Genomic DNA, 24,139 nt, shown 5'->3' with positions numbered 1-24,139 from the left:
GTGAGTGTTCACGGTCTATTTGTGGCGATTGAATGTTGTGTCCGAAATTGACATTGAATGTGAAGACAAATGGACTGGAATGCGTGGAAAACTTAATTAGAAGATGGCATTTCTTAAATAATAATAGAAAAGATTTCCTGCACATTCTGGTTTTGCGAGAAAAAACTTTCTGTTTAAATAAAAGTAATGATGGCGAGTCACAAATATTTTATTTTCTTAATAATTATATTTTATTTTATTAGTAATTGTATTTTATTTCATTTAATTAATGAAAAACAATCCAGGTGTTATTTTTCGCACGGTTGTCGGTGTCTACTTTTAAAATAAAGTAAGTTACTTTTGAAGCAGGCAATCAAAGTCAGAGTCATTTTTCAAAGCGGAAAACAAAACCAAAACATCATTTTATAACATCTTCAAATGGTTGCAAGCCAGAATGTCACGTGATGCACGCTGGCCTTTCCTTGTGTCCTTTCCTTGTGATGGAGAGAATGTAAGGCGTCTTCCCGCAGATTGCCGCACCGTGCTGGATGATTTATGACTCGGCGGCAGTAACACCTCCAGCATCCTACTGGAATAGAATCCGAGTCCTCCGATCAGGACGTCATCTGCCTCATATCCCGGACGCAAACGCTCATTAGGTTCTGTTTGTCGTTTTGTCACTTGAGTCTTGTTTAGCTATGTCAGCCGCAGCCAAGAGTCAGGGAGTAGCTGGCTGGTTTATCAGAGCGCAACCCTCCAAGCTCGGTGTCACGGGGGGTGGGGGGGGTCTTGGCTGGTCTTCAATGGCTCTTTCACTGCCACTTGGTGACAATGCATTTCTTCCATGCCATAAAGCAGATGCTGTATTATATAACGGCACAATGCTGTTTCCAGACCCAAAACTATTTACCATGTGAAAGGCACTCCGGGATCAGGGTGCCTACCACTGTGCGAAGCGTTTTGACTTGCCACTCCTGAGCGGAAAAAAAAAAAAAAAAAAAAACTAGCAAGAGGTAGTGGGAGAGAGGAAGCGCTGAAGAAATGTCAACTAGGCCCGGGCTCTTGTTATTTATTTTTTTGCAGAGCTCTGTCGATCGCTCTTGCATGAAATGAATTTGCCAGTCGCAAAAACATCGGCCTGTTCCGATGAAGCTTATCCCATGAATGTGTAAATGCGCTCTTATTTGCAATCTCGGATCCGAAAGTCAACAAATCAAGAGCCAAACGAGTGAAACCGAATGTGAAACTCCAGTCGTTACGTGATGATCTGCTCTTTTTGTTTATAGTGCCCGTCTATTGTTCTGTCATTGACTCGAAAAGTTTCCGTCCGACATGTTTGACTTCTTCTACGGTGGCGTCGAATTGAACACTCAAGCGGAAAAAAATCCTGAAAGGACCTCAGCAGACAGTCTGGTCGACTTTAGCGGTCCAAGCCGATCCCAGACGTCATTTCAAGACCTGGAGACAGGTGGCACTTGGCGATGCTTATAGAGTCCAGATTCCTTTTGGTCGCCAGGCGCCACTTGTACCCGGTTTTATCCTCGCATCCAAGAGCCTTGTTGAGGTGTTTTCTGCTTGTCAGTCATGTCAAGGACACGTATGAAGCGTGTCGAGAGCCCAGGGAAATGTCACGCTTAACCTCTAAGACTGGAAGAATTATAGAGCTCGACATTGTTGGAGAGTTACCGGTCCATTCTTTTTATTGTAACGACCGTGCTTATCTTGTTTATAGCAAAGTTTGTAGGGGAAAAGGTAAAGTCATATCCAACTGGAATTCGTTATTTTCCCCGTTGTAGTCTTTCTGCAACTTTGCCGAGGCGGCGCTCGCCTGTCACAAAAGTATTCAGCAGCAGGCGCAGTCAAAGACAATAGCGCAGCAGCTTACAGTCGAATTAACCTCGATGATTATGCGGATATGGGGAAAGAAAAGAGCAATTGTTAAAAAGCCCCCCCCTCACACACACACTAAGTACTTAACATCCAAGTGAATAAATTACAAGACAATTCATCAATTCATACTCCGAAATCTACTTCTGGTAAAATTAAAAAAATAAACAAATATAGATTGTGCCTGCAGAGGTCAAACCTTTTTGCTGATGTTTACTCTTTGGGTGACCGTCAAATGGCCTAATGGGCGCTTTTGAGTGCATTATCTAATGCTAGCAGCAAAGCAGATCCATTTTCACCAAACATTTGAAGGGAATTTGCTTCTAAGTGTTTCCAATAAAGTGCTAATGGCTCATGTGATCAATAATTTCAGCTTTTTGCCACCGGTAAACACAAACGGGTACTTTGGCCTTGAGTCGGAAAACACAATATTCTTGACATCAGCTCGCATTTAGCGTTGGGCTTTGTGACCGATCGTATTCGCAATTGTAAATGATCGATGTTCTATTCGCCTTACAGGAATCCCAAGGAATCGTTAAAATATGACAGTATATTGACACATTGTAAGATTGAATACGACCACGGGTGCTCAGCTATTCCTTTAGCACGTTAGCAAGCCAAAAGCTAATTGAAGAAGGTAAGTTCAAACGTAACTATGAAATATTAAGTTTGCAAGGCACCATTTACAGGAGGACATGATTAAAGTACAAATGTTGACATGCTAAGCTTAGACAATAGCCATGTACTAAACACATGCTAACATAAGCTAAGGTACGCCGATGACACCAGCCTTTTGAAAACAGAATAAAGAAAAATATAGTTCGAAAAGTTTGAAACTGATCAGGTCACACCTAAAATCTCGACCTCTTTATACTTTTGTAAATCAACTTTTGACATTTTACACATACTACTATGTCAAGAAACTTTGCTAATTAGCAATAGCTAAGCCTAGCCATGGCCAAACTCAAGCATAAATCCATTTTTACCTGAAAATAGAACCCAATTCAAACCACAGTTGTGTTTTATGAATATATGGTGTAACATTTTGACCCAGAAAATAGCCCAATAGAAAAGAGGGATTCATAAAACATATCGTGGCTGTTTAATGAACCAATAATTGGTTCAGTAACTCAGGTCATTTCAAAAACTAAAGGCTTCCTCAGTGTGCTGCTGCAATGTGTGTGTGTTTGTGTGTGTGTGTTTGTACAATATTCTCCCTTCCTATTAATGCTATCACTCACTCAATAGCAACCCGTGCTGCGGGGATGTATGCATTTTGCAGCCCATCTAGGCGGGCGCGGCTGAATTATTGATGCAGTGTAAATCCAATCTGCCTCGTGGCAGGTGCGCCGTGCACGGCCGTCTGTTTTTTGTGTGTCGGTGTGCGACGAGCATTGTCAGGAAAAGACAGTGCTGCTGTAATTAAAAGGCAGCAGCTCTGCCCACACGTACGGACGCACATGACCTGCAGTGTTGGGAGGAAAAAAAAAAAAAAAAAACCCTTCAGGCTTTCTTCCATAAAGTTTTTACTGTATAAAACATCACAGCAAAAGAACTCTGCTGTCAGAAAGTGATGGAGGAAGGTCATTAAGAGCAAAGAGGAGATTATTATAAGCTACCGCTAAGCTAATAAATGCTACCGTTGCAGCTTTGCTTACCTTATGGTATTGACGTGACAAAATCTGGCCAAGATGGCATCCTAGTTGCCAAGTCATGGACAGATACCTCAAGCATGAAGCTTGTACGCTATCTATAGAAGCCATCTTGTGTTGAGCCTAGTGAAATTTCACCACCTCTTAACTGAATGTCTCGCCAGCAGGCTTGTGTTGGCAGCAGCTTCTGATTGGATTACAACACACACACACACACACTTGAAACACCATCGGTGGACACACACACACACACACACACACACACACACACACACACACACACGGATACGCAGACAAATGTTAATTTACACACAAGCAACCTGCTCGTAGCTTCGGTGGCCTTTTCACGATTTGCACTTGGCCTCAAGCCTTGCTCTTCTTTTTTTTAAGTGGGCATGTTTTTTTCGACACCAACATGATGTGCTCCAGGCTGCCCCCCCCCCCCCCTTCACTTGCACACCAATATAGTAGCTTGACTAGTCTTCTTTTCACACGTTCAGACGAGACAGGTGGTCGTCCCGCCCTCCCGCTGTTACAAAGCTGACTTTCTACAAGCACGGCGCAAATGAAAGCAATTAGTTGAAAGCCACACTTTCAGTGTTGGAGCTTTCAATGCAACGAGGAGTATCTTTCGTACGTGGAGGGGGAAAAGATGGAGATGAGTATTGGCAGGGAAGTCTGGGTGATGGGTTCGCCCGCCTCCAACTTCTGGCGTGCGCATATGGTCGTTGGGATTAGCGCCGGCGCGAGCAGGTACATTTTATAAGATGAGTTCATTATGATGGGGTGTTTTGGGCTCATCGTTTCAAAGGTTCCTAATCCAATATTTTGTCTATTTTGATACCCGAGACCTCCAAGGTGGCCCTCGAGTGAAACCCAATGGGATGCTCCTGTAAGCAAAGACGAGAGAGTTGCTCCTCGTGTAAAGTCGGCCCATTGTGCGCCAGTCGGGGTCTCGTCGTGAAAAAGAAATACGATACAGGCCACGCCAGAGGTCCTTAACTTAAAGGATGGTCTGCTGCCCGTGTGTGGTAAATCTCTCCCTCCCTCCCTTTTTTTTTTTTTTTTTTTAAACACCTCTCTTTCTTCCTCCATCCTTCTCGTCTTCCCTCCGTCGTCCTCTCCGTTGTTCTACGAGCGTGTTAACACTCCAACCCTTGTCAGTGAGATTCGACGGCACCATGGAAACCGCCCTGGCCGCGCCATTGTTTACCGCCTCGTCTTTGTATGTGTTTGTGTGTGAATGGGCGGGCTCGAGGGCCTTGTTTGGTTTAAAAAAAAAAAAAAAAAAAGGCGAGGTCGAGCCGGTCCCAAAGGGCCTCTTTGCTGTAATTCATGTAAACTCCATCAAGATCCCGGTTTTGTTTCGCTCATTGTCTCCCAGCCGAATCCGATGTCTTCCGTGCGGTTTGAGATTCACCTCGTCCGGCCTTTTTTTTTTAACGCCATATATCAGCAAACTACTCCACGTTGTTGTCCATTAATGAGTTCTTTTCCAAGAGTAAACAGGCTCAAATTGACGGGAGGGCAATTACCGTCTTGAATGCTTTGCGTGTACTGAGCGTTAGATTTGTTAAGACAGGCAAAATACAGCTTCTGATTTCATCGCCGTTCTTTATGAGTAGCGGCGAGCGAAGCAGCACATCATCTCGGCATTGTTTGATAAATGACTTCTGTTCCGCCCGCTACTTTGTTCAGTGTATTGTACAAACAGCTTGTAATCGACAACTGCTATTCAATCAGAGGCACGTGGGCCACTTGCGGTCCAGAACCAAACCCTGAGTGGCCCGGCCTGTGGTCCAACCTGCTTGAGTTGAGTTGCATTTAAGAAATGCAGATGGCGTCTCGTAAGATTTCAAAAATTCCAGTGTTTGATACCGTGACTGCAACACTCGCATCGCCTGGTGCTAAAAATAGCAATAGTGGCAAAATACATTTTGTGATTTAAAAAAACATTTGGTCTGACTGAATTTGTAATTCATTAGCCTTGTCATAGACTATCTGGCCTGTTATTTTATTTATTTATTTATTTATTTATTTATTTTACATGATGCCAGCCACAATTGACTTAAATTTGGACCCATGCTTTTATTTCAAAGTGTCTTTCTGACTTTTCAGTCATACTCATCAGATTTTAATCATATATATTTTGCCAATGCATATATGCCTGCCTGGCTTAAAAATTCTCAGGCCTGGGTGTGAACTTTCCCTTGTTAGAAAACTGCTATTGAAAAATTGTGCTTTTATTGAAGTAGGAACAAAGAGCTGGGCGGGCTCCTGTCGCCCGTCTCAGTGTGAGTTTGACGGAGCAATGGGCCGGCGGGAATTGCCCCAGTGTCTGGCGGTCAACAGAGTCAGTGTGCAGAAATAATGCCCATTAGACGTGCTCGTCCACGCCGCTGCCGTGGTGACATATCGCCCCTTTGACTCATTCTGCACAATCATCCATACAGCTCGCCTCCATCCATCATCTCTGGGCTTATGAACGCCTTTATTTACGATACACTTCTCTAATCGATGGCCTGACGTTTTTTTTTTGCCGAGACCCAAAAGTGCTGACGCTTTTCATTTGAGCCAGCCTGCAGGATTGCGGCTTTTTTTGTGACCTCCTCCGATGAGGACGCAAGATTCTTAAAGTAGTTTCTGAAGGATCCCCCCCCCCTCCTCATAATCCAAACACTAATTAAACATCACGATTATGCAAATATTTCATTTTTGAACTTAAATATTCATGACTGAAGATCTCACAATCGCTAGCTCCAATAATAATTGTTATTTCGTGTGAGCAAAGATTATGTTACACGTTCTTCGCTTTTTGTCGTCCGGATCTTTATGTACGTCGGGTTGGGCCCCGGTCTCGTTTTCAAAGGGATGACCTCCGCCATTGTTTGCCCTCTGCAACTAAAGCTAACACACCTCAAAAGGCCTTTTTAGCGCCATTCTTTTAAAGTGGGTTGCGGTAATAGCGGAGAGGAATAGCCAATAAATGAGCGCCTCTCCCCCCCTCCCTTTTTTTTTTGTGTTTGTTTGAGATCGGATCGCACGCCGACATTTGTTGGGCGGAGGTGAGCTGTCCCCCCTCAACACACGCACATATTGTAGCTCACTGTATGGAAAAAGGAAGTCATTGGCCTGTAACTGGAGGCCATTTTGTTCATTTAATCGACTCCACGCTCCTTTTGAGCGTTTCGAACATTTGCACCGGAGCTTGTCCAGTGATGATGTTGCACGTTTTGACCACCTGACACTCGAATTATGATCTAAAGAAAATGGTAGGTTGTAGAAAAAAAAAAAAAATCCCACCCAGTAACTTGATATGATACCAGGAAATGTTTAACCCTCCATTGTAAAGAGACAAAAGGTTGTTTTTAATCCCACTGTGAGAGGGGAGGCAGACTCAGGGGAGGGACAAACCAGAGGGTGAGGGAGGCCGCTGGGAGGGTAATCGGGGGGGGAGGGCGACGTTTGACAGGGAATCCGCTCTCCTCCCTCTCCCGTCACTCAGTCGCTTCGGTTGAGCCGAGGACTAGACCGGCCACTGGATTATGTCGCTTGACCTCTGATGCGCCCGCCGGCCGCTCTGGGGGTTTATGATATTGACTGGGATAAAGGTGATGTATTTATTTTGATTCATCTCAGGGCAAAGGCACTTTCCAAGGCGATGATGATCACAAACTGGCAATCATAGAGCCAGTCATGGGATTGGATGAGGCTTGTGGGAGAGAATGTGATGCGATTTGCTTTCAAAGGGAGGAATTTGGAAAATTTGCTGGATGATTTTGATTTCTTTCATTTCTATTTTTTGCACTGGGGTGATCGTGATGGTTGTTCAGTTGCTACAATGTCACAACATGAGGTCTTTGTGGGTTTGTCTTCTCAGCAAAAAGTAATGGAACTTTAACCATTGCCATTTTAGGATTGTAAAATGAAATGAATTACTGTCAGCACTGTTTAAATAAACAACTTGTAGATTTTTAGACTAAAACAGTAATTGATATTTATAACAACAATGTGAGCACAACAAAAGAAACATGTTTGCTATATTTATGATTTTTAAAAAAATGTATTCTTATTTTTGTTTATTTTTTGCAGTAATATGACCTACTATATAAATACAAACTAAAGCTATGACACTTATGGCTAACTTGGAGCCAGTCACAAGGAGGAGTCTTCCATCTAACCTATAACAAAACTAGCCATAGATTTCTTTCCTGCAACTCCAGAAGGTCTTCCAATCTCACTTCCAATTCCATCACTTCAAGCTTCATTTTGTGCCAAATGGTGGAAAACATCTCCGCTCTCCACCATGGTTTTACACCTGTTGCCGACAGCTGTTCCACATCATCTGTTTGAGTCAACATTCAAATTAGCGTCCTCTATTTGGGATCTTAAGTGAGACGTTTTGACGTTTCTATTCCGTCCACGTGTCTGTCCGCATTGGGGCACATCTCAATCCCTTGTTATGAAGTCACGGCGGGATGCATTTGTGTTCCGGCCGTAACGCTTGTCTCCCTCTCTGCTGGTAATTAGGCTTCGTCAGGAGAGAGCTCTTTCCTCCGTGAGCTGCATTCTGCCACTCATTAGGTACCAAGCTAAAATTAAAGCCTCAGGTCAACTCGGAGCACGCTCACCACCTTCGTTCACGCTCGTGCAGATAAAAAAAAAAAAAATAGCCCAGAGAAGAAAGCCCACAGACGCTCATTAGAGGAAGTTTTGTTGAACCTGCAGGGGCGTTTCTATTTCATCCTTGTGTTGGCTCTAAATGTTGACTGGAAATTGCAATTTCGAAACTATGTAGTGAGTTGAAATTTTAGAATGACTTTTTCAAAATTTTGGTGGAAAAAAATAGGAATATTTCTGTAAGCAACTTTCTTTTTTTTTTAAATCATGATTTTTAAGGAGAAGTCATTTTTTTGTATTTTAATAAAAATACAATAATTTTAATCATATTTTTTCTCTCAAATGTCAGGATTTTTGTAAGATTTTCGATGTCGCACGAAATTCTATGAATCCTATTTTGAAGCTTCGTGATTTCTTCTCATTTGGCTTTGCCATCTTGGATCTGGATCCGACTTTTAGCTATCCTTTGGGTGATAAACATCGAGGCCTTGGCAGAGGTGTGTGTGTGCTCTCTGAGTGCTCTTGTTAAGAATGCTAAATTGCCCCTAATTTGTCTCTCTTGATGTCAGGCTAGCATAGCATGTCCATAAATCCACGGTTTAGCCAAGTGTCAAGCAGAATTGGCTTTCCTACGACGCTTTACGTTATTTTAAGTGGCAATTTTCTTCTTCTTTTGTTGCTTCTGTGGCCGTGTATAATGAACTTTTATTGAACACGGTTAGAAAGTGATCTAGTGCGGAAGATTTTCCTTTCCAAAAAGTTGTAAACAGATGATCTATAGTTGAGCTGTTTAGTCGATCCCAGGAAAGACCTTAAAACACTTCATAATATATCCAAGGAGAGCCACAAAGTCGTTTTTAATTATCGGCAGCCTCTTCTCATGGTGTGCATAACCATATTGCTACGGATTCTTTACGGTTGTTTTTACATCAAAGGTCTTCGCTTGGCCTCCATCGTAAAGTTGATCATGAGAGCGCCCCCTTCAGGTGGCGACTGTCCACTCTTGGAAAAAGGTTATTCCGGTCCATCTTTAAATCACCATAGCAACCAGGCGTCAGGCGGTAACTGAGGTCAGCGCTGACTTGCTCTTTTTGATAGCATCGTCTCAGTAACAGGATGGAGCGAGGCCATTTAACAAAATGGTGGGGAAAGGCGGCATCTGACGTCGCTTCGAACTCAGATTGAAGTCGATAAGCGGCAGCTGCGAGTAAATTGCACCGACGTCAATCACTTTATGCGTCGATTCCAATAAGAGCGGCGTTAGGAGAAAGCTGGGAAGGAAAATAACAGCAAAATTGATACTGTTCAAGTCAATATCTCAAGCCCTCTAACACTATACTGCCCCCCTCAGGTTAGTCTTGGTACCGTAAGCGGTGACTCATGATTGTCGCCACGAGATAGTGGAGATATGTGTCTCGTTCATGACGTCGTTGACCTTCATGTTTGAAAACTCAACAGGGAGATGCACAAGGACAGAAAAGAAACAACAACATTAGGGGGGTAGAAAGCTCAGGAGGGGTGCAGAGAAGAAGAAGATGATCTCCCGGAGAGTGAAGATGACAGGAGGTGATGATGGGAGATGAACAAAGGGGGGGGATGACATGGAGGTTTTCAAGGGAATTAAATACACCATGCTTTCGCTCCAGCTTTTATCCGATATGAAGGTTTTTGCGTTAAAAATGGCAAACATGGTGGAAAAACGGATGGGTAAAGTCGAGTATCAATTGTAGAAGGGAACATCAGACCTGACAAATAACAAACCAACCGAGACACGCGCAACGTGCTGAACTTTTCGTTTTTTTTTTCCCGTCAACAGATTGAAGCTAAACAGAAGAACAAGACGTCTGACATCCGAGGAGGAGAAACAAAAAAGCGATTCAATTCTTTCCCGGTAAGTTGAAATTGTTTTGACTCTCTGGCGGACGGCGGCATTTTCCAAGACTGAATGTTCCTTTTTGTTGCGTTTCTCCTCCCACCGCATACGATTGCACAAATGTCAGTCTGTGTGCCATATCTGGCAAAGGTCTCCACCATGATTCTGCCAGAATGGCATTTTATGAAAAATTAGCTCAGTCGGCAGAGCTAACAAACCTGCAAACAGTGGCGATACCTTCTTTTTTTTTGTTCTTGCTAAAAATGGAAAGGTCAGATCTTACTTGACTGGCGTTTGTCCACCCGGCTGTGCGCTTTTGTGTTAGTCGAGCTCATTCGGAGGCGCGGTCGTCTAACTGCCTCTTTGGTTGCCATGGTAATGCACACTCTTATCTTTGCCCAAACTATGACGGGTGGGCCGCGATTCAAAATAGCACTTGGAGACTAAATTGGGCATTGGTATGGTGCCGGTCATTAGCCAGACAGAAAACAAAGAGCGATATTGAGTAGATACCACCATGCTGATATGATAGCAGAAATATTAAAAAACTGAAAAATAAGTCACATGCAACATTGATATAATATCAGCCATTGTCTATACAAATATCAGGTAGATAAGTGCGGGTCATGGGTGATACTGATTCGATATCAGATCGATCAGGAAGCTTTATTGGCGATATCAAATTGATAAGAACTAGTCACATACAAATGATGTGTCATTCTGATATTACACTAGTAGTTTTTTCATATTGCTATTGAACAAGGGCTAATAATCATGATACCGTGTCGATACCGACTGATACCGACGATATCAACAATTGCAATTTCAGTACCGATATCAGACTCTGATCATTTATACAGATGATACCGCTGATTGTCTCTACATATACCAGACAATAAGACAATGAATAAATTACTGATATCAATGGAATTCAGTATCGCCTCAAAACTTCAAGTGCGTCTGGGATGCTACACGAGGTCGAGCTCATGTCGCGTGAGTACAGTTGAGACAGTGATAAATGTCTACGACTCAGCCAAGTGTGAAGACAAGGATCTCACCTCGGCCTCAGGGATGAGGCCCGGAAGCTCCACACACAGCTGAGGGCAGGACTTAAACGCTTGTGACGGCGACGAGCTCATCCGTCGCCACCTTTGTACTGGCTCACGCTCCGTCTCGCTCCATTTCAACATTTCTACGCCTGTTTTAAATCCTTTTTGCCAGTCACGGCACCGCTGCAGGTTGAGTCCACGTTTTCCAAAGGACCGTTTGAAGCCGAGTCAAGCGTGTCAGATCCTTTGTGGATGTCTGCGTTTACTTTCTCAGGTTGTCTCATAGAAGACTTCCGAGGTTTCTGTTGACCTCATTGTCTTTTGTTTGAGGTATTTTAATCAACCAAACTAAGCTTTGCGTCTTTAGACCCAGAAGATAAGGTGTCACAATAATTGTATTCTTCACAAAGCCACTTGACTACGATGTCAAACCAAGACCCACCTGAAAGTAAAACCGGTTCTAGGTCAAGTGAGGTGATCTGATATCTCCAAAAGATCTAAAAATAGTTGTGAAGAAGATTTACAGTATGGGGGACATGTTGGAAATGAGAGATCTGAAGGTTCCGTCTGTGAGCAGGTGGATTCTGGCAAGAGACCCCCGGGGTGGCTGCCAACATGTCTCCTCGGTGTGTGTCTCTGATACCAGCCCGACGTTCCTCAGATGTGTTGACGTTCCTGTCGGCTCTGTTGTCTTTAAAGAAAAAAAAAAAAAAAGGTAGCGCCTCGCGAGGTACCGACTTGCCGTAGCGAAGGACGCGGTAAACAAATAGTCCAAGGTCTGAATGCAAAGAGAGGCGAAAAGCATCGGAGCGACGTGAACGAGGTCGACGCGGCCCCTAGGCTCTCCTCCTCGTCCTGCTCCGTCAAGTTCCTGCTTTCATGCGTAGCTCACTCACAAAACGTAGTGCCCGGAGAGTCACAAACGATACTTTTCATTATCTGAGGCTGCATTTTTATCGTTTCTTTAACCTCCTTTCAACTCCACAACCTTCCTCCAGGCCTTGAAATGCCGATATCTCTCCCCAAGTACCGAATCCATAGAATCCACAGCTTTTATTGATACCTCATGACTCTTCCAGATGAATCCAGATCTTTGGCTAATTCAACGATATTGTAGCTTCCATCTAACGCACAACGTGAACGAGTCCCAGACGAAGGAGATGGCGCACAACATTCAGAATTGCAGACAAGAAAATAAATGTACGGAACACTTACAGATGCGTGACCATGAAGAGCATGTGCGTCATTTGTCATGTGATGCAGATCTATCCCACCGAGGTGGTTCCATCAGTCCAGGACTGATGGCTGTTATCGCACTCATCTGTACTTGTCATATTTGGGCATTGGAAAAGGGGGGTTGGCGTCCTTCCCTTGAGGAAGGTCTCACCTTGTCCGGCTATGCTACAGCAGGAACAGGAGCAGGAACAGGCGAGCCTTTTTTTTCATGTTGATTTTTCTCAAACGTTTCCAAATGTTTAAGACTTTGTCTTAACTGGACTGAATTGGACCAGAACCTGACAGTCCATATAGATGACAAGGCTGTGCCGGGGTTAACATAAGAATTCCTTGACCTGCTTTGCAATTCCAAAACCGTCTCCGATGTTTACTCTTCATCCTTGATGGATTGTTGCGGTTATTTGTTCCGTTTTGCATATGAAAACACGAGTTGTCAAATGAAGCGGCTATAGTTCAGGCAAACGCAATCAGAGCTCTTTCAGAACGGGCTGAAAGGATGTTTGCATCGGCGGCGCTCGGCGCATTCACATTTTTTTATGCTGAGTGACGGGTTTGAGGGACGCCGTACGTGTTTACGTCTAGAGTGACAATTGCGCTTGTTTACCATCTGCGTGACGAATAATTGGATTCTATTTAGAGACTGAAGCTGTTAAGAGGTGCTGTTTGGATTTCATTACATTCATTAGTGTTGGTTCCTCTTGATGGGGAGCAATGGGGGATGATACAACATGAGAACAACTATTTGAGGATTTCATTTGTAGTCCAAGCATATACAAAATCTGTTTGGGTATTCATCTAAAGTCAGAAGCTGGTTTTGTTTGAGTTTTGAACACCTGGGAATGACACTTTTTCTGTTTCACTCGTGGGGTGTTTTTGTTGTTTTTCCTCTGGTGTGGTGGTTTCTTGAGAATCTAGTTTGAATTCCAAGAAGAGGTCAGAAAGGGATGATTGATTTACAGATCAGGTCATACTGACAGTTTTGAGGAATAGGACAAAAAGCATTTTTGGTTACAAAAAGGCAAACTTTAAGTTCTATCGATTTGGATCGATTGTTCTGTGTATGAACCGAGTCCATACAAAGTAGAATCAAACACATGAATCGATCATTTGGATCTTTTCCAAGTGACCTAATCCATTGCATCTTTGTTGTTTCCTGTATTTTTCCAACTGTGGTTAGCGTCTTCCATTTTTACCGAAAGCAAGATTTGATTTTTCTCACACTTTTGAAAGCGCCGTTGTCTGAGATTGGACGGTGCGCTCCTTTTGGAAGGCAGCTGAGGGGAAATGATTTGTATTCACCTGCCGCATCTCAATGGGGCCGGCTTGAGGATTGGCGGGGTTGGGGGGGGGGGGGGGGGGGGGTCGAGTGAGAGCCTGTGAGGGGGCGGGGTGGGGCGTTGACAATATAGTGCTTTCTTTATGTGATAATGGATTGCAGCGACATTCACGCACATTGTTCTGTGGTGTGCCCATCAGTCAAGAACTGCTACATATTAGGAAGGGGGGGGGGTAGTGGCTGAAGGAAGGAAGGGGGGGCAGATGTCATTAAAGACTCTCCAGGTGACGGCACCCTGTCACCTCTAGAACGCCTCACTCCTGCAAATGAGTCCCCCCCCCTGTTCCCATGTTCGTACTTTACTCTCCTTTTACATAACGGCGCACTCATTGTCCCCGGCTGGATTATTCTGTCAGCCGCACAAAAAGAGACAAAGTGGAGCCGGGGATGGCCAGTAATGAGCATCTCCTCTTCCCGTGTTACATGTAAGAGCAGCCACGGCTTTGGGAAACAATGGTGGGCTTTGGAGAGCGCTCTTTGATTGAGTTTGCTGGCTCTGGGGTTGATTGTGGAGTGGAGGCGGGCTGGGAGGGCTGCGAGGGCCCTCCTCTGCGCTGACCTTTCAGAGGCACAGGTGGAGTGGAAGGAGGTCCATTGTGTGAGCCCTCTGAGAACGGAGTGCTCAATAACATAAGATCTCACTCCACCTGCCTGGGATTTTCTCACCCTCTCGCTTGGTTTCCCACCGGCCAAATTGAACACTGTTATTCCTCCAATTGTGTTTTTATATTTTAACTCAATGTTTGTATTTTCGATTTAAGCTACAATTATTTTGAGTATTTTTTTGCTGACTATAGTGGTTTTTTTTTGTTGTGTATTAATTATTTTTTGCAATTTATTTTGTAATATTTGAGTATCTAATATTTCTCTTTTTGTCTGATGTATATTTTTGTAGTCATTTTAATATATTTCTTTCTATTTTTTTGGTATTTTTGTAACTTTTTAAACATTATTTTGTCTTATTTTTTTATTTTGTTGTAATATATTTTAGAATGTTACTTCCTTTTGTTGTTATTTTATGTTGTTTTCCTTTTATGTTATTTCTCTTTTTGTCTGATGTATATTTTTGTAGTCATTTTAATATATTTTTTTCTATTTTTTTGTAATTTTTTAAACATTATTTTATCTTGTTTTTTTATTTTGTTGTGATATATTTTAGAATTTTACTTCCTTTTTACCAATGTTTTGGAAAATGTATTGTATTTTTTGAACATTTGTTTTCTTTTCCAGTTTGTGTGTTTTATCGTCTCAGTTTTGTTTTGTGTTCCAGTATAGCTCATTCCACCTCCGTGGTATTTTCTCACCGGCTCGCTTACTTTCCCAGCGGCCAAATTACACGATGCCTCTAACTGGCTGTCTGAAAGCGATCGTTCCAGCATGTTCACCGTATCTGATGCTGTCGGCAGATTTTCGCCACACACAAAGCGGCGGTGAGCTGCAAATGACCCGTCGCCGTCCGCATTCTACTCGTATCAGCACTATTCAAATTGGCGGCCTTTGCTGGAAACACCCCTGTTGTGTTTGCTAGAAGCACACCGCATCGTATTAATTGTTAACTCCGACTGGAGCCGGACGGACATGGCACCCCCCTCGCGGGAGCTCATTTGCAACAAAAACATCCCGGTTGTTAGCGTCTCTCCACTTCTTATTGACTGGGTCCCTTCCGCCGCTAAGCTCGGAGTAAACGCAACATATTGGCCCCGTCTTGGGGAGCCTCCACTTGTTGACTAAGCCTTCCGGTCGAGACTGAGTCGTGTAATCACACCTCTTTTGTCAAGCGCAAAGGAAGTTGGGAGGTTTAAGTACAGTTTCAAGTCAAGGTTACCAAGGAGATGACAAATAAGTTTGGGCCTCTTGTGTTTTTTCCTTTTTTTTTTTCAGTCCTGAGGCTTTGCCTTGACTTTATTAGCATCTTGCCAAGCTAATATCTTCCTCTTATGTTATATTCTTATTTACCGCCATAATTTGGATGTATTTAAAAAGTTACGCCAGACTCATTGCTAGCTAATTCACATTTCAACCGGTGAATTGATTCGAAAATACACATGCTACAAATTCAGACGTAGTTAGCATGGTCTTTGCGGGACTGGTTAATGCTAATTGATTTTTTTTTTTTCCATTGCTCAGATCAATGGCATAGACGTGACCCCACTGTCTGCTACAACTAATTCACATTTCAACAGGTGAATCGATTCAAAACTAGACATGCTACAAATTCAGACGTAGTTAGCATGGTCTTTGCGGGACTAGCTGATGCTAATGCTAATTGATTTTTCCGTTGCTCAAATCAATGGCACAGACGTGACCCCACTATCTGCTACAACTTTTGAGTTATTTACTAGAACCGTGAGGCTCTGAGGAAAAACAGAGGAAGTGTTTTTTTTTTGTACGCTATTAGTCGATGATTCAGCCTGCGCACGCAAGGCTAGCCCCGCCGCTTCCCGCCTCGGAGGATTTGCTCGTCTCCTCGCAGCAAATTGGTTTTATGTTGATTACTTTTTTTTTTTTTTTCCATCCCCAATGCTAAAATGCGTCGTTTGATGTCTGGGTACTTTGAGACCAAGCACAATCAACCGATCCGGAATATCTGTCGTCTGTGCTGGACTATTTCAAAGGAAAAAAAATAAAGTACTGATGCATAATTATAGCTATTAAAAAAAAAGTTAGTAGGCTTGCAGTTTCCATTCCAGATCTCATTCCAATGAAACATTTTATATTCTTTTTTTTTAACCGTCTCAGGTCATTTCATTTATTAGCTCTCCTGCCCAAGTCGAGTGCTTCGGTGACACATAAGTGACTTTAATGTTTCGGTCAGGAGATGATACGAGCGGGCTTTCATATAGCCGCCAATCTTACGAGTACTTCAAGTGTTCAAAGGTTCCGATGCGATAAGATGGAAGTGAAACGCCGTTCGGTTCCGCTTTGCTTTAACAAGCGGGAATTTGCCAACGGATGTCGTTTCACTGTGCATGCTAAAGAGCATCCGCTGCCTCCAGAAAGTCGCCGCGGCAATTATTGTCCGGGGTGCCAGGGAAGGCAAAGCGAATCCCCGAGTGTTTTGGCACACACGGGCGACAAGCTTTGTGAATACCAACCACTCTCAAGTGCAAGCTAATTGCTCCACACACAAAAGTTGATGCACACGAGCATTGAATGAAGAAACCAAACAAGGCCGGGAAATAATCCTATAATTAATCTTTTTCTCATTTTAGGTAATGGTTCCCCGAAATATGCTTTTATTTTTTTTTTTGATATGACGTTTTAAATGGCAGTACACAAATTCACGTTCATTAAATCTAAGTGTCTAAAATAGGTTCCACCAAGCATCCACTAAGACCTTTAGGAATAGCGGCGCAATTTCCATGTTCTGACAAAATCAAAGCTGAACTTGTTCCCTTCCTCCGTCCGCTACGTCTGACATAAGTCACTGCCTTTTGAATCTCCTCACGAACCGATGAGATGAATTAAAGCGCCCACTCGATCTTCTGCCATTGTACAGTGCCGATAAAAGGTGGTGGCCCCGGCAACGGGATGCCTGATTCATATGTTAAACATAGCAATTATTTGCATACCGCTCCGTAATTATAAAAGCTAATGAGAAGATTGCCGCGTAGGCGCACTAAGGGGTTGCCATTGTGGCAACGATGAGGGGCCTGGAAGAGGTCACATGATTCATTCCAAAACTGAAAATAAAAAAATTAATTAAATAAATTAAATAAATAAAGGAAAAAAATATAAATATTATTTATTAAAAAAAATAAAATATATATATCTACACAACTTTTTTTTGTCCAAAAATCCACCGAATTTAATAAGAGCAGCCTCGTAGTCAGAAAAACGGCGCACAGTGCAAGTTGTGAATGACGTGCCGATCTGATATGAATCAGCAGCGCATTTGATTCATCTTTCGATTTGGTAGTGAGGGAATAAAAAAATAAAAAAAATTGGCCTGTCAGTGCAGAAAAGTCCTCCCTGATGTTATCAACCGTCTGACATCTTTTAGCGGAACACTCTAAACGAAGTTGTTAGCATTATTGACTTTTTTTTTTTTTTTTTTTGCTTTTCCGCCATCTGTTTTCACATGTGGAATTTGAACTTGCACTTTTTTTTCCTACGATGATGTGAAAAGTTCCCGTCTCTCGTTGTCGGCACGCAGCTTGGATTTAAACACGGCAACGTGTGTACATAATTCATATTTCTCATTGTTCTCAAGTTGGGAGCGCTTGCTTTCTCATCTTTAGCGTTTTTTTTTTTAGATCCTGCTGGGTGAGGGGATGTGAGGGGTTGGGCCACGGCCTGTATCATCACAGCTCACGGGGATAATTATAGCACACACACACACATGTACACACACACACACACATGCACATCTATCTAAGTACGGCAAGCGGCGCCTCCTCAGCTCATTAAATTGTGAAATGAATCTGCCCTGGAAGCTTTCCAGATAAGAATCACCATGCAAGGCTTCACCTCCGCATTTATAATTAACACTTTTATTCCTAATTAGGCTTTTTTTTTTCTTTCTGCAATGCACGCACTATCAGTGGCTATTTTAAATCGCGTGGCTGATTTCTCCTTTTTTTTAGTGGACGAGCAAACGAGAGCAGTTAGAGCCTCGTTTTCTGGGAAGACGTGCCTGAGAAGTCAACTAAGAGACGCTCTCGCCTTTTCTCTTTGCATGCAGTCGACACCAAACCGAAACCAAGCGTAACCGTTAGGGTAGCCGTTAGCACATCTCATGCACAAAGTCACTCAAGCGACAAGCTCGTAGCAAAATACTGATACCAGACCAGATAAATCTCTCTTTGTTGTTTATTTTGTTCATCTTTAGCTGCTCCACTTTCATTTGTGGTGAAATCGGACTTGGTCGAGCCTTTCAGCTTGTACTTTGTGGTTCTACACGGCCGTGTGATTGGCTCGGGCCCTCGGCCTAGCACACACACACACACATGCTCTCCTGGGAGAGTGTGTGTGAAGGAAGCCGGGGGGGCCGCAGACTTGTTCTCCTCCATCACGGCCCAAGGGCAGCGCTGACAAACAAGTCGGTCCCCCAAAGGAGGTTCCGGACGGGGGCCAACTTGTTTGGCTGTCAGGACCTCCGGTCCTAGACAAAAAAAAAAAAAAAAGCCGCCCCCCCCCGTGACTGCCGCGTTGTGTCCGACGGGCCAATTTTTATTTCTTCTTGGAGTGGAGCGCAAAGTTCAATGTGCGCCGTTGCGATTAGAAAAATACCCGTCTGCCCTCATGACGACTTTTCCGTTCCGTGCCAGCGGCTTTTACAGCGAGATAAAAGCAAAGGCGGAATGTGACTCCCAATTTTAGTTTTGCAAGCTTCACAAGCTATGTAAAGAAGAAATGATCCTGATGGTATCCATTTAAATAATTGCTTAATATGGCGATCAAATTTACGTTGTGTGTGTGTGTGTGTGTGTGTGTGTGTGTGTGTGTGTGTGTGTGTGTGTGTGTGTGTGTGTGTGTGTGTGTGTGTGTACATAATCGTTAGCATTTCCCAACGAGTCAAGTATATTCCGATAGCCCTTAATGAATGCCAGGTTTTTATTCAACGACTGCGACTGGGCTTGAAATGTTAAGGTCATTTGTGCGTGTGTGTGTGTGTGTGTGTGTGTGTGTGTGTGTGTGTGTGTGTGTGTGTGTGTGTGATCAATAGGGCTCAGGTTGGCACCCTGCCGGAGCGTTCCATTATCAGCAATGCATGACCATTGATCTGTGTCCACTGTTGCAACGATGAGTCTCTTTTCAATGTCCTCCCTTTTTTGTCTTTCCGTCCTTGCAGTGTGAGTCAGCGCACACGTGTCCCGTCGGCCGCGTGACCGAGAGGGGGGAGAGGCGGGGCTCTTTGGTGGCGGACCTTGGCGTCGCACGCAGATGATGGAGAGGAGGAGGATGGGCGAGACAGATTTGCTGCTGGCGCTGGCGGTGGCCGCGGCGATGTTGCTGGGACATCTCGCCGCAGCGCTGGAGGTTCCGCTCGATCGTAAGGCCGTGGAATAAAACTCAAGATTTGTGAAGAAATAAAAAAGAACATTTAAAAGCACTTGAAAGGAAATATCTAATATTCTTTCTCTAAAATGACCTGTTATTGTTTTTTTTTAAATTATTTTTATGTATCAAAAGTACTAGTGGTATCGGTGCTTAGTATCGGTATCATTAAAACCGACACAGCTACTTGGTTTAAAAACTTAAAAACAAACACAAATATGGCAACGATTCCCAATTTATTTGATAAAAGTTTTAGAAAATGTAAACGCTCTTGAAAGGACATATCTAATATTCTTTCTCTAAAATGACCTGTTATTGTTTTTTTTAAATATATATTTATGCATCAAAAGTACTGGTGGTATCGGTGCTTAGTATCGGTATCATTAAAACCGACACAGCTACTTGGTTTAAAAAGTTAAAACCAAACACAAATATGGTAACGATTCCCAATTTGTTTGATAGAATTTTTGATGTGTTATTTCCTAAATTATGAAATATTCCCATACTAATATATGGTTCTCTTCATTGTGACTTTTGCTGATTCTTATGGGGAAAGTTCTGGAAAGATGTAAGTCCCGAGGCAGCCCCGACGTCCACAGGGGGAAGCTCTTTTTTTGTGCTTTGAAGATTTGCCGCAATTTGAATCGATTTTTGTGTTTTTTAATTGTTTTAATTTTTCATTTGTCATTTGAAATTTTTGTGTGATTTGCCGTGGCAACATAACGTGTCTCGCATGCTTGTTTTGGGTTGGATTTCATTTGGCATGACATGAGCTTCCACGGAGTCGTGCGCGGCACTCCGACAAATTGTCTCCTGCATGCTTTTATCGAATTTATTATTTATTTATGCTTTATTTTACTGAGCGCGCTTATATTGCATGTGTCAGCATGGTCAAAGTTGAACATCGGCTCTGTCCCTCCGGTCACTTTCAGTGCCGCAGCCCCCGACAATTACTCACCAGTCCCCCAAGGATTACATCATCGACCCGCGGGAGAACATTGTCATCCATTGTGAGGCCAAAGGGAAGCCTCATCCCAGGTAAGAAAAGTCTGCACATAAAAAAAGTATTTTTTGCAAGCTAAGTCATGATTTATCCGCGGCTCCTCAGTTTCTCCTGGACGAGAAACGGGACCCACTTTGACCTGGATCAGCACCCCAACGTGCACATGAGGGCCCACTTGGGAACGCTGGTGGTGGACATCAGCAGGGAGCGGGCCGAACATTACGAAGGTGCCTACCAGTGCACGGCCAGGAACAAACACGGGACGGCCGTCTCCAACGACATCATGGTGCGGCAGCCCAGTAAGTCTCTCAACACCATAATCACAGCTTTTATCCAAATACTCCTCATTCATACTTCATACATCAAACCATTTTTTTTAAACCAATCCAGGGTCGCCTTTGTGGTCCAAAGAGAAGATCAAGCCGATCGTCATTCAGGAGGGCGTGTCCTTGGTGTTGCCATGCCGACCACCCGCCGGCTTCCCTCCCCCTATTGTTTTCTGGATGGACAACAGTAAAAATGGACAAACAAGCTTCATATCAATTGAATATTATTTATTTTAATTCTCATTTTGTGCCCGCGTCAGACTTCCAGAGGTTGCCCCAGAGCGACAGGGTGTCGCAATCTTTGAACGGAGACCTTTACTTCTCCAACGTGCTGCGCGAGGACTCCAGGAACGACTACATCTGCTACGCTCGCTTCCCGCACACGCAGACCATCCAGCAGAAGCAACCCATCGCCGTCAAGGTCCTCAACCGTAAGTCGCACCATCTCCAACTTCAAATGTCATTTTGTTTGCTATAGCATGATGGTTCCTCATCTGCTCCATGGCCTTTTCATTTTTTATTTATTTTTTTAAATTCCAAAGCATGTTCATGTGCTGGCTTGTTTGAATGCTTGTTTTGTTGTGTTTCAGTGGACGCGATCAATGACACAATGGAAGCTTTTTACAATGACACTGATTTGTTTAGTGGTGAGTTACGGAAAATAACCACGCCCCTGCCTTTCTCCCGGTGCTTCTCCCTGCAGTGGAACCTCCAAAGTTGAACGCAATTCGTACTGTAGAAATGAAACGAAATGTGCAAGAACCTTTTCAGTCACATGATTAATTTTTATGTAGAAATTTACATTTCTTTGACTTGGAAATGTCCCAACTGAATTTTTCGATTTCCTGGTTTTGCTTTAAGCTATGAGCTAAAAAATAACCTAAAATCAATTCTCAGACACACAGCCTATCCAGAGAAGTGAAAAAAATGAATACAATTAAGGCACTTTAATACCCTTAACACACAAATACAAAATAAGAACACTCGGCGAGCTGCTGTTGGCCACCGCTCACACACAAACACTCACACACAGGCTAAATGACTTTAATCCACATCCCTTTATATTTTCTTTTCATGTTATTTTTCTATACAATACACTCCTCTTTGAGAAATTTCATGTCAAAGGCAAATTAAATTTAATATTTATTTTTGGATTTAATCCTAAATTCTGACAGAGTTTAGAATTTCTTAAAGTTGGGCGTTTGACTTTGGAGCTTTCATTCTACCGTATGGGATCCAGACTTTCCCAGCCACTAACCCGTCAATCCTTAAACTCAAGCCTTCTCCTCACCTCTAGTATTAGATACCCGTCGCACGGCTGCAACCCTTCACTCCAGTTGATCCGACTCCCACTTTTTCCCACCCCCACCATCCAATTAGAGACCTTCACTTATGTATTTCTTGAATGAGCCCCATGATAACATCTGTACAACATGAAGAAGAAGAAGAAACGTCTAATTTCTCGCTCAATTAACAATTCCGACTGCCTCATATCCTCCTCGTATCTTGTTATACGGGACCTTTGCTTTCTTTCTCATTTGCCCTTTGGCGCGCAAGCTGTTGGATGAAATCGTTCGCATTATTGCCAGCAGCACCTGCAGATGACGTCGTTATTGTCAGAAAGTGTTTATCTCATTTGCGTCTATGCATCGCAGTAGCCATTATGACCCCGCCCAGGGGGCAAATCATTAGCTGTAAATTTTCCCGAAAAATGCAAATATTGGGCTGTAAAGTCAGACTAGAGGCGTGTGTGTGTAATGCGCTGGCGTATTGTGGATGCCAGTGACATATGGCCTAGCCCCAGAGTGATGATAACTTCTGTGTGGGTGTGACTGCAGAAGAGCCGGCGGATGAGCGAAAGCCCACGTTTCTCCTCCCGTTGGAAGCAACCAGCTCCAAAATGGTGCTACGTGGTCAGGTGCTGGAGATGGAGTGCTTTGCGGAAGGACTGTACGTATCACCCTTACTTCACATTGTGCATTCTTTTGTTACCATTTAAAAGTGTTTGATTTTGTCAAAATAACCCAAGGGTTAAGAATTATAGTATACTTTACACATCCAATTGCTTGTCCTGTTGAAATGAGCTCGTATGTTCTATTCATACAAAATCTTATTAAAGCAATTTATTTTGTGTATTTAAATAATACATATTAAGCAATTAAGATGGCAATAAGATTAAATAAAAAAATAATACAATTATTTATATAAAATTAAATAAATAAAATTAAAATTCATGAATTTAAAAAAAATGAAACTCAACTCTTCGCACACAAATAAATGATATATTTTCCAAACTTTGTTCCTTCTTCCTCTCTTTCAAACGCAAGCCCCACTCCCGAAATCTCCTGGGCCAAAGTGAGCGGCGAACTCCCTGGCGCGCGCATCTCATTCCTGCATCACCAAAAAATCTTGCGTATCGTCAACGTGTCGGAAGCCGACGCGGGCGACTACCGGTGCACCGCAAGGAACCAGCTGGGCTCAGTTCGCCACACCATTCAGATCACCGTCAAAGGTTTGACCCACCTTATGACCCGTGCAGTGTACGCCGTGATTAAATCTTCCTTCTGTTCTTCAGCCGCTCCATACTGGATCAGCGGCCCTCCCAGAAATCTCGTCCTGGCCCCGAGAGAGAACGGGGTGCTCATGTGCAGAGCCAGTGGCACACCCAAGCCCAACATCCAATGGGCCATGAATGGCGTTCCCATCGAGAGTGAGTGGAGAACCACAAAGTCAAATAACTATATCTTGTTTGTGGTCTAAATAATTAACATATAATATTCCGTCCCCCGTGAATAGACGCCCCGAAGGACCCGAGTCGAAAAGTGGAGGACGACACCATCATCTTCACTGATGTGCAGATGGGATCCAGCGCCGTGTACCAGTGCAACATCTCCAACCAACACGGCTACCTCCTGGCCAACGCTTTCGTTAACGTCTTGTGTAAGTCCAGATTCAGGAAACCGTCCTCAACCCCGTGGAGCAATTTAGAAGCAACTTGATTAGGTTGGGTATGAAAAGCAGTGGGCAGAGGATAGAGCCCTGCGGCGTGGTGAGGCCAGACAGGCTCATCAAGATCCAAGTTCTGGTGGAACTGCTCTGCCAAGATATGTGGGGCGATAAATTCAGAGAGGTCCGCAAGCCTTCTGTTTGCTTCCGATAACAAAATGAGCCAGACGCG

General features: G+C 43.4%; 1 protein-coding gene across 5 annotated transcripts in view; it reads left to right on the top strand.

The window, feature by feature from the left end:
* Positions 1 to 24,139, top strand: part of nrcamb (neuronal cell adhesion molecule b) — a 42,697-nt gene that overhangs the window by 8,151 nt on the left and 10,407 nt on the right. For 2 of the 5 annotated variants that reach the window (XM_085914530.1, XM_085914535.1), the window contains exons 1-10: positions 19,479 to 19,627; positions 20,565 to 20,670; positions 20,741 to 20,934; positions 21,026 to 21,148; positions 21,222 to 21,392; positions 21,552 to 21,608; positions 22,800 to 22,911; positions 23,289 to 23,473; positions 23,537 to 23,671; positions 23,758 to 23,901. In XM_085914530.1, the coding sequence (XP_085770656.1) occupies positions 19,519 to 19,627; positions 20,565 to 20,670; positions 20,741 to 20,934; positions 21,026 to 21,148; positions 21,222 to 21,392; positions 21,552 to 21,608; positions 22,800 to 22,911; positions 23,289 to 23,473; positions 23,537 to 23,671; positions 23,758 to 23,901 (1,336 nt within the window). In that variant the 5' untranslated portion in view covers positions 19,479 to 19,518. Of the gene's footprint in view, positions 1 to 9,954; positions 10,030 to 19,426; positions 19,628 to 20,564; positions 20,671 to 20,740; positions 20,935 to 21,025; positions 21,149 to 21,221; positions 21,393 to 21,551; positions 21,609 to 22,799; positions 22,912 to 23,288; positions 23,672 to 23,757; positions 23,902 to 24,139 lie in introns of those variants that run through there. The other 3 variants (XM_085914533.1, XM_085914531.1, XM_085914532.1) reach the window with 3 other exon arrangements.

Source organism: Syngnathus leptorhynchus, chromosome 6 (genome assembly GCF_054491065.1).
Source record: "Syngnathus leptorhynchus isolate UIUO chromosome 6, UIUO_Slep, whole genome shotgun sequence".
NCBI lineage: Eukaryota > Metazoa > Chordata > Actinopteri > Syngnathiformes > Syngnathidae > Syngnathus > Syngnathus leptorhynchus.
Note: the sequence above shows the minus strand (reverse complement) of the source record. Positions and strands in the feature narration are given on the sequence as shown.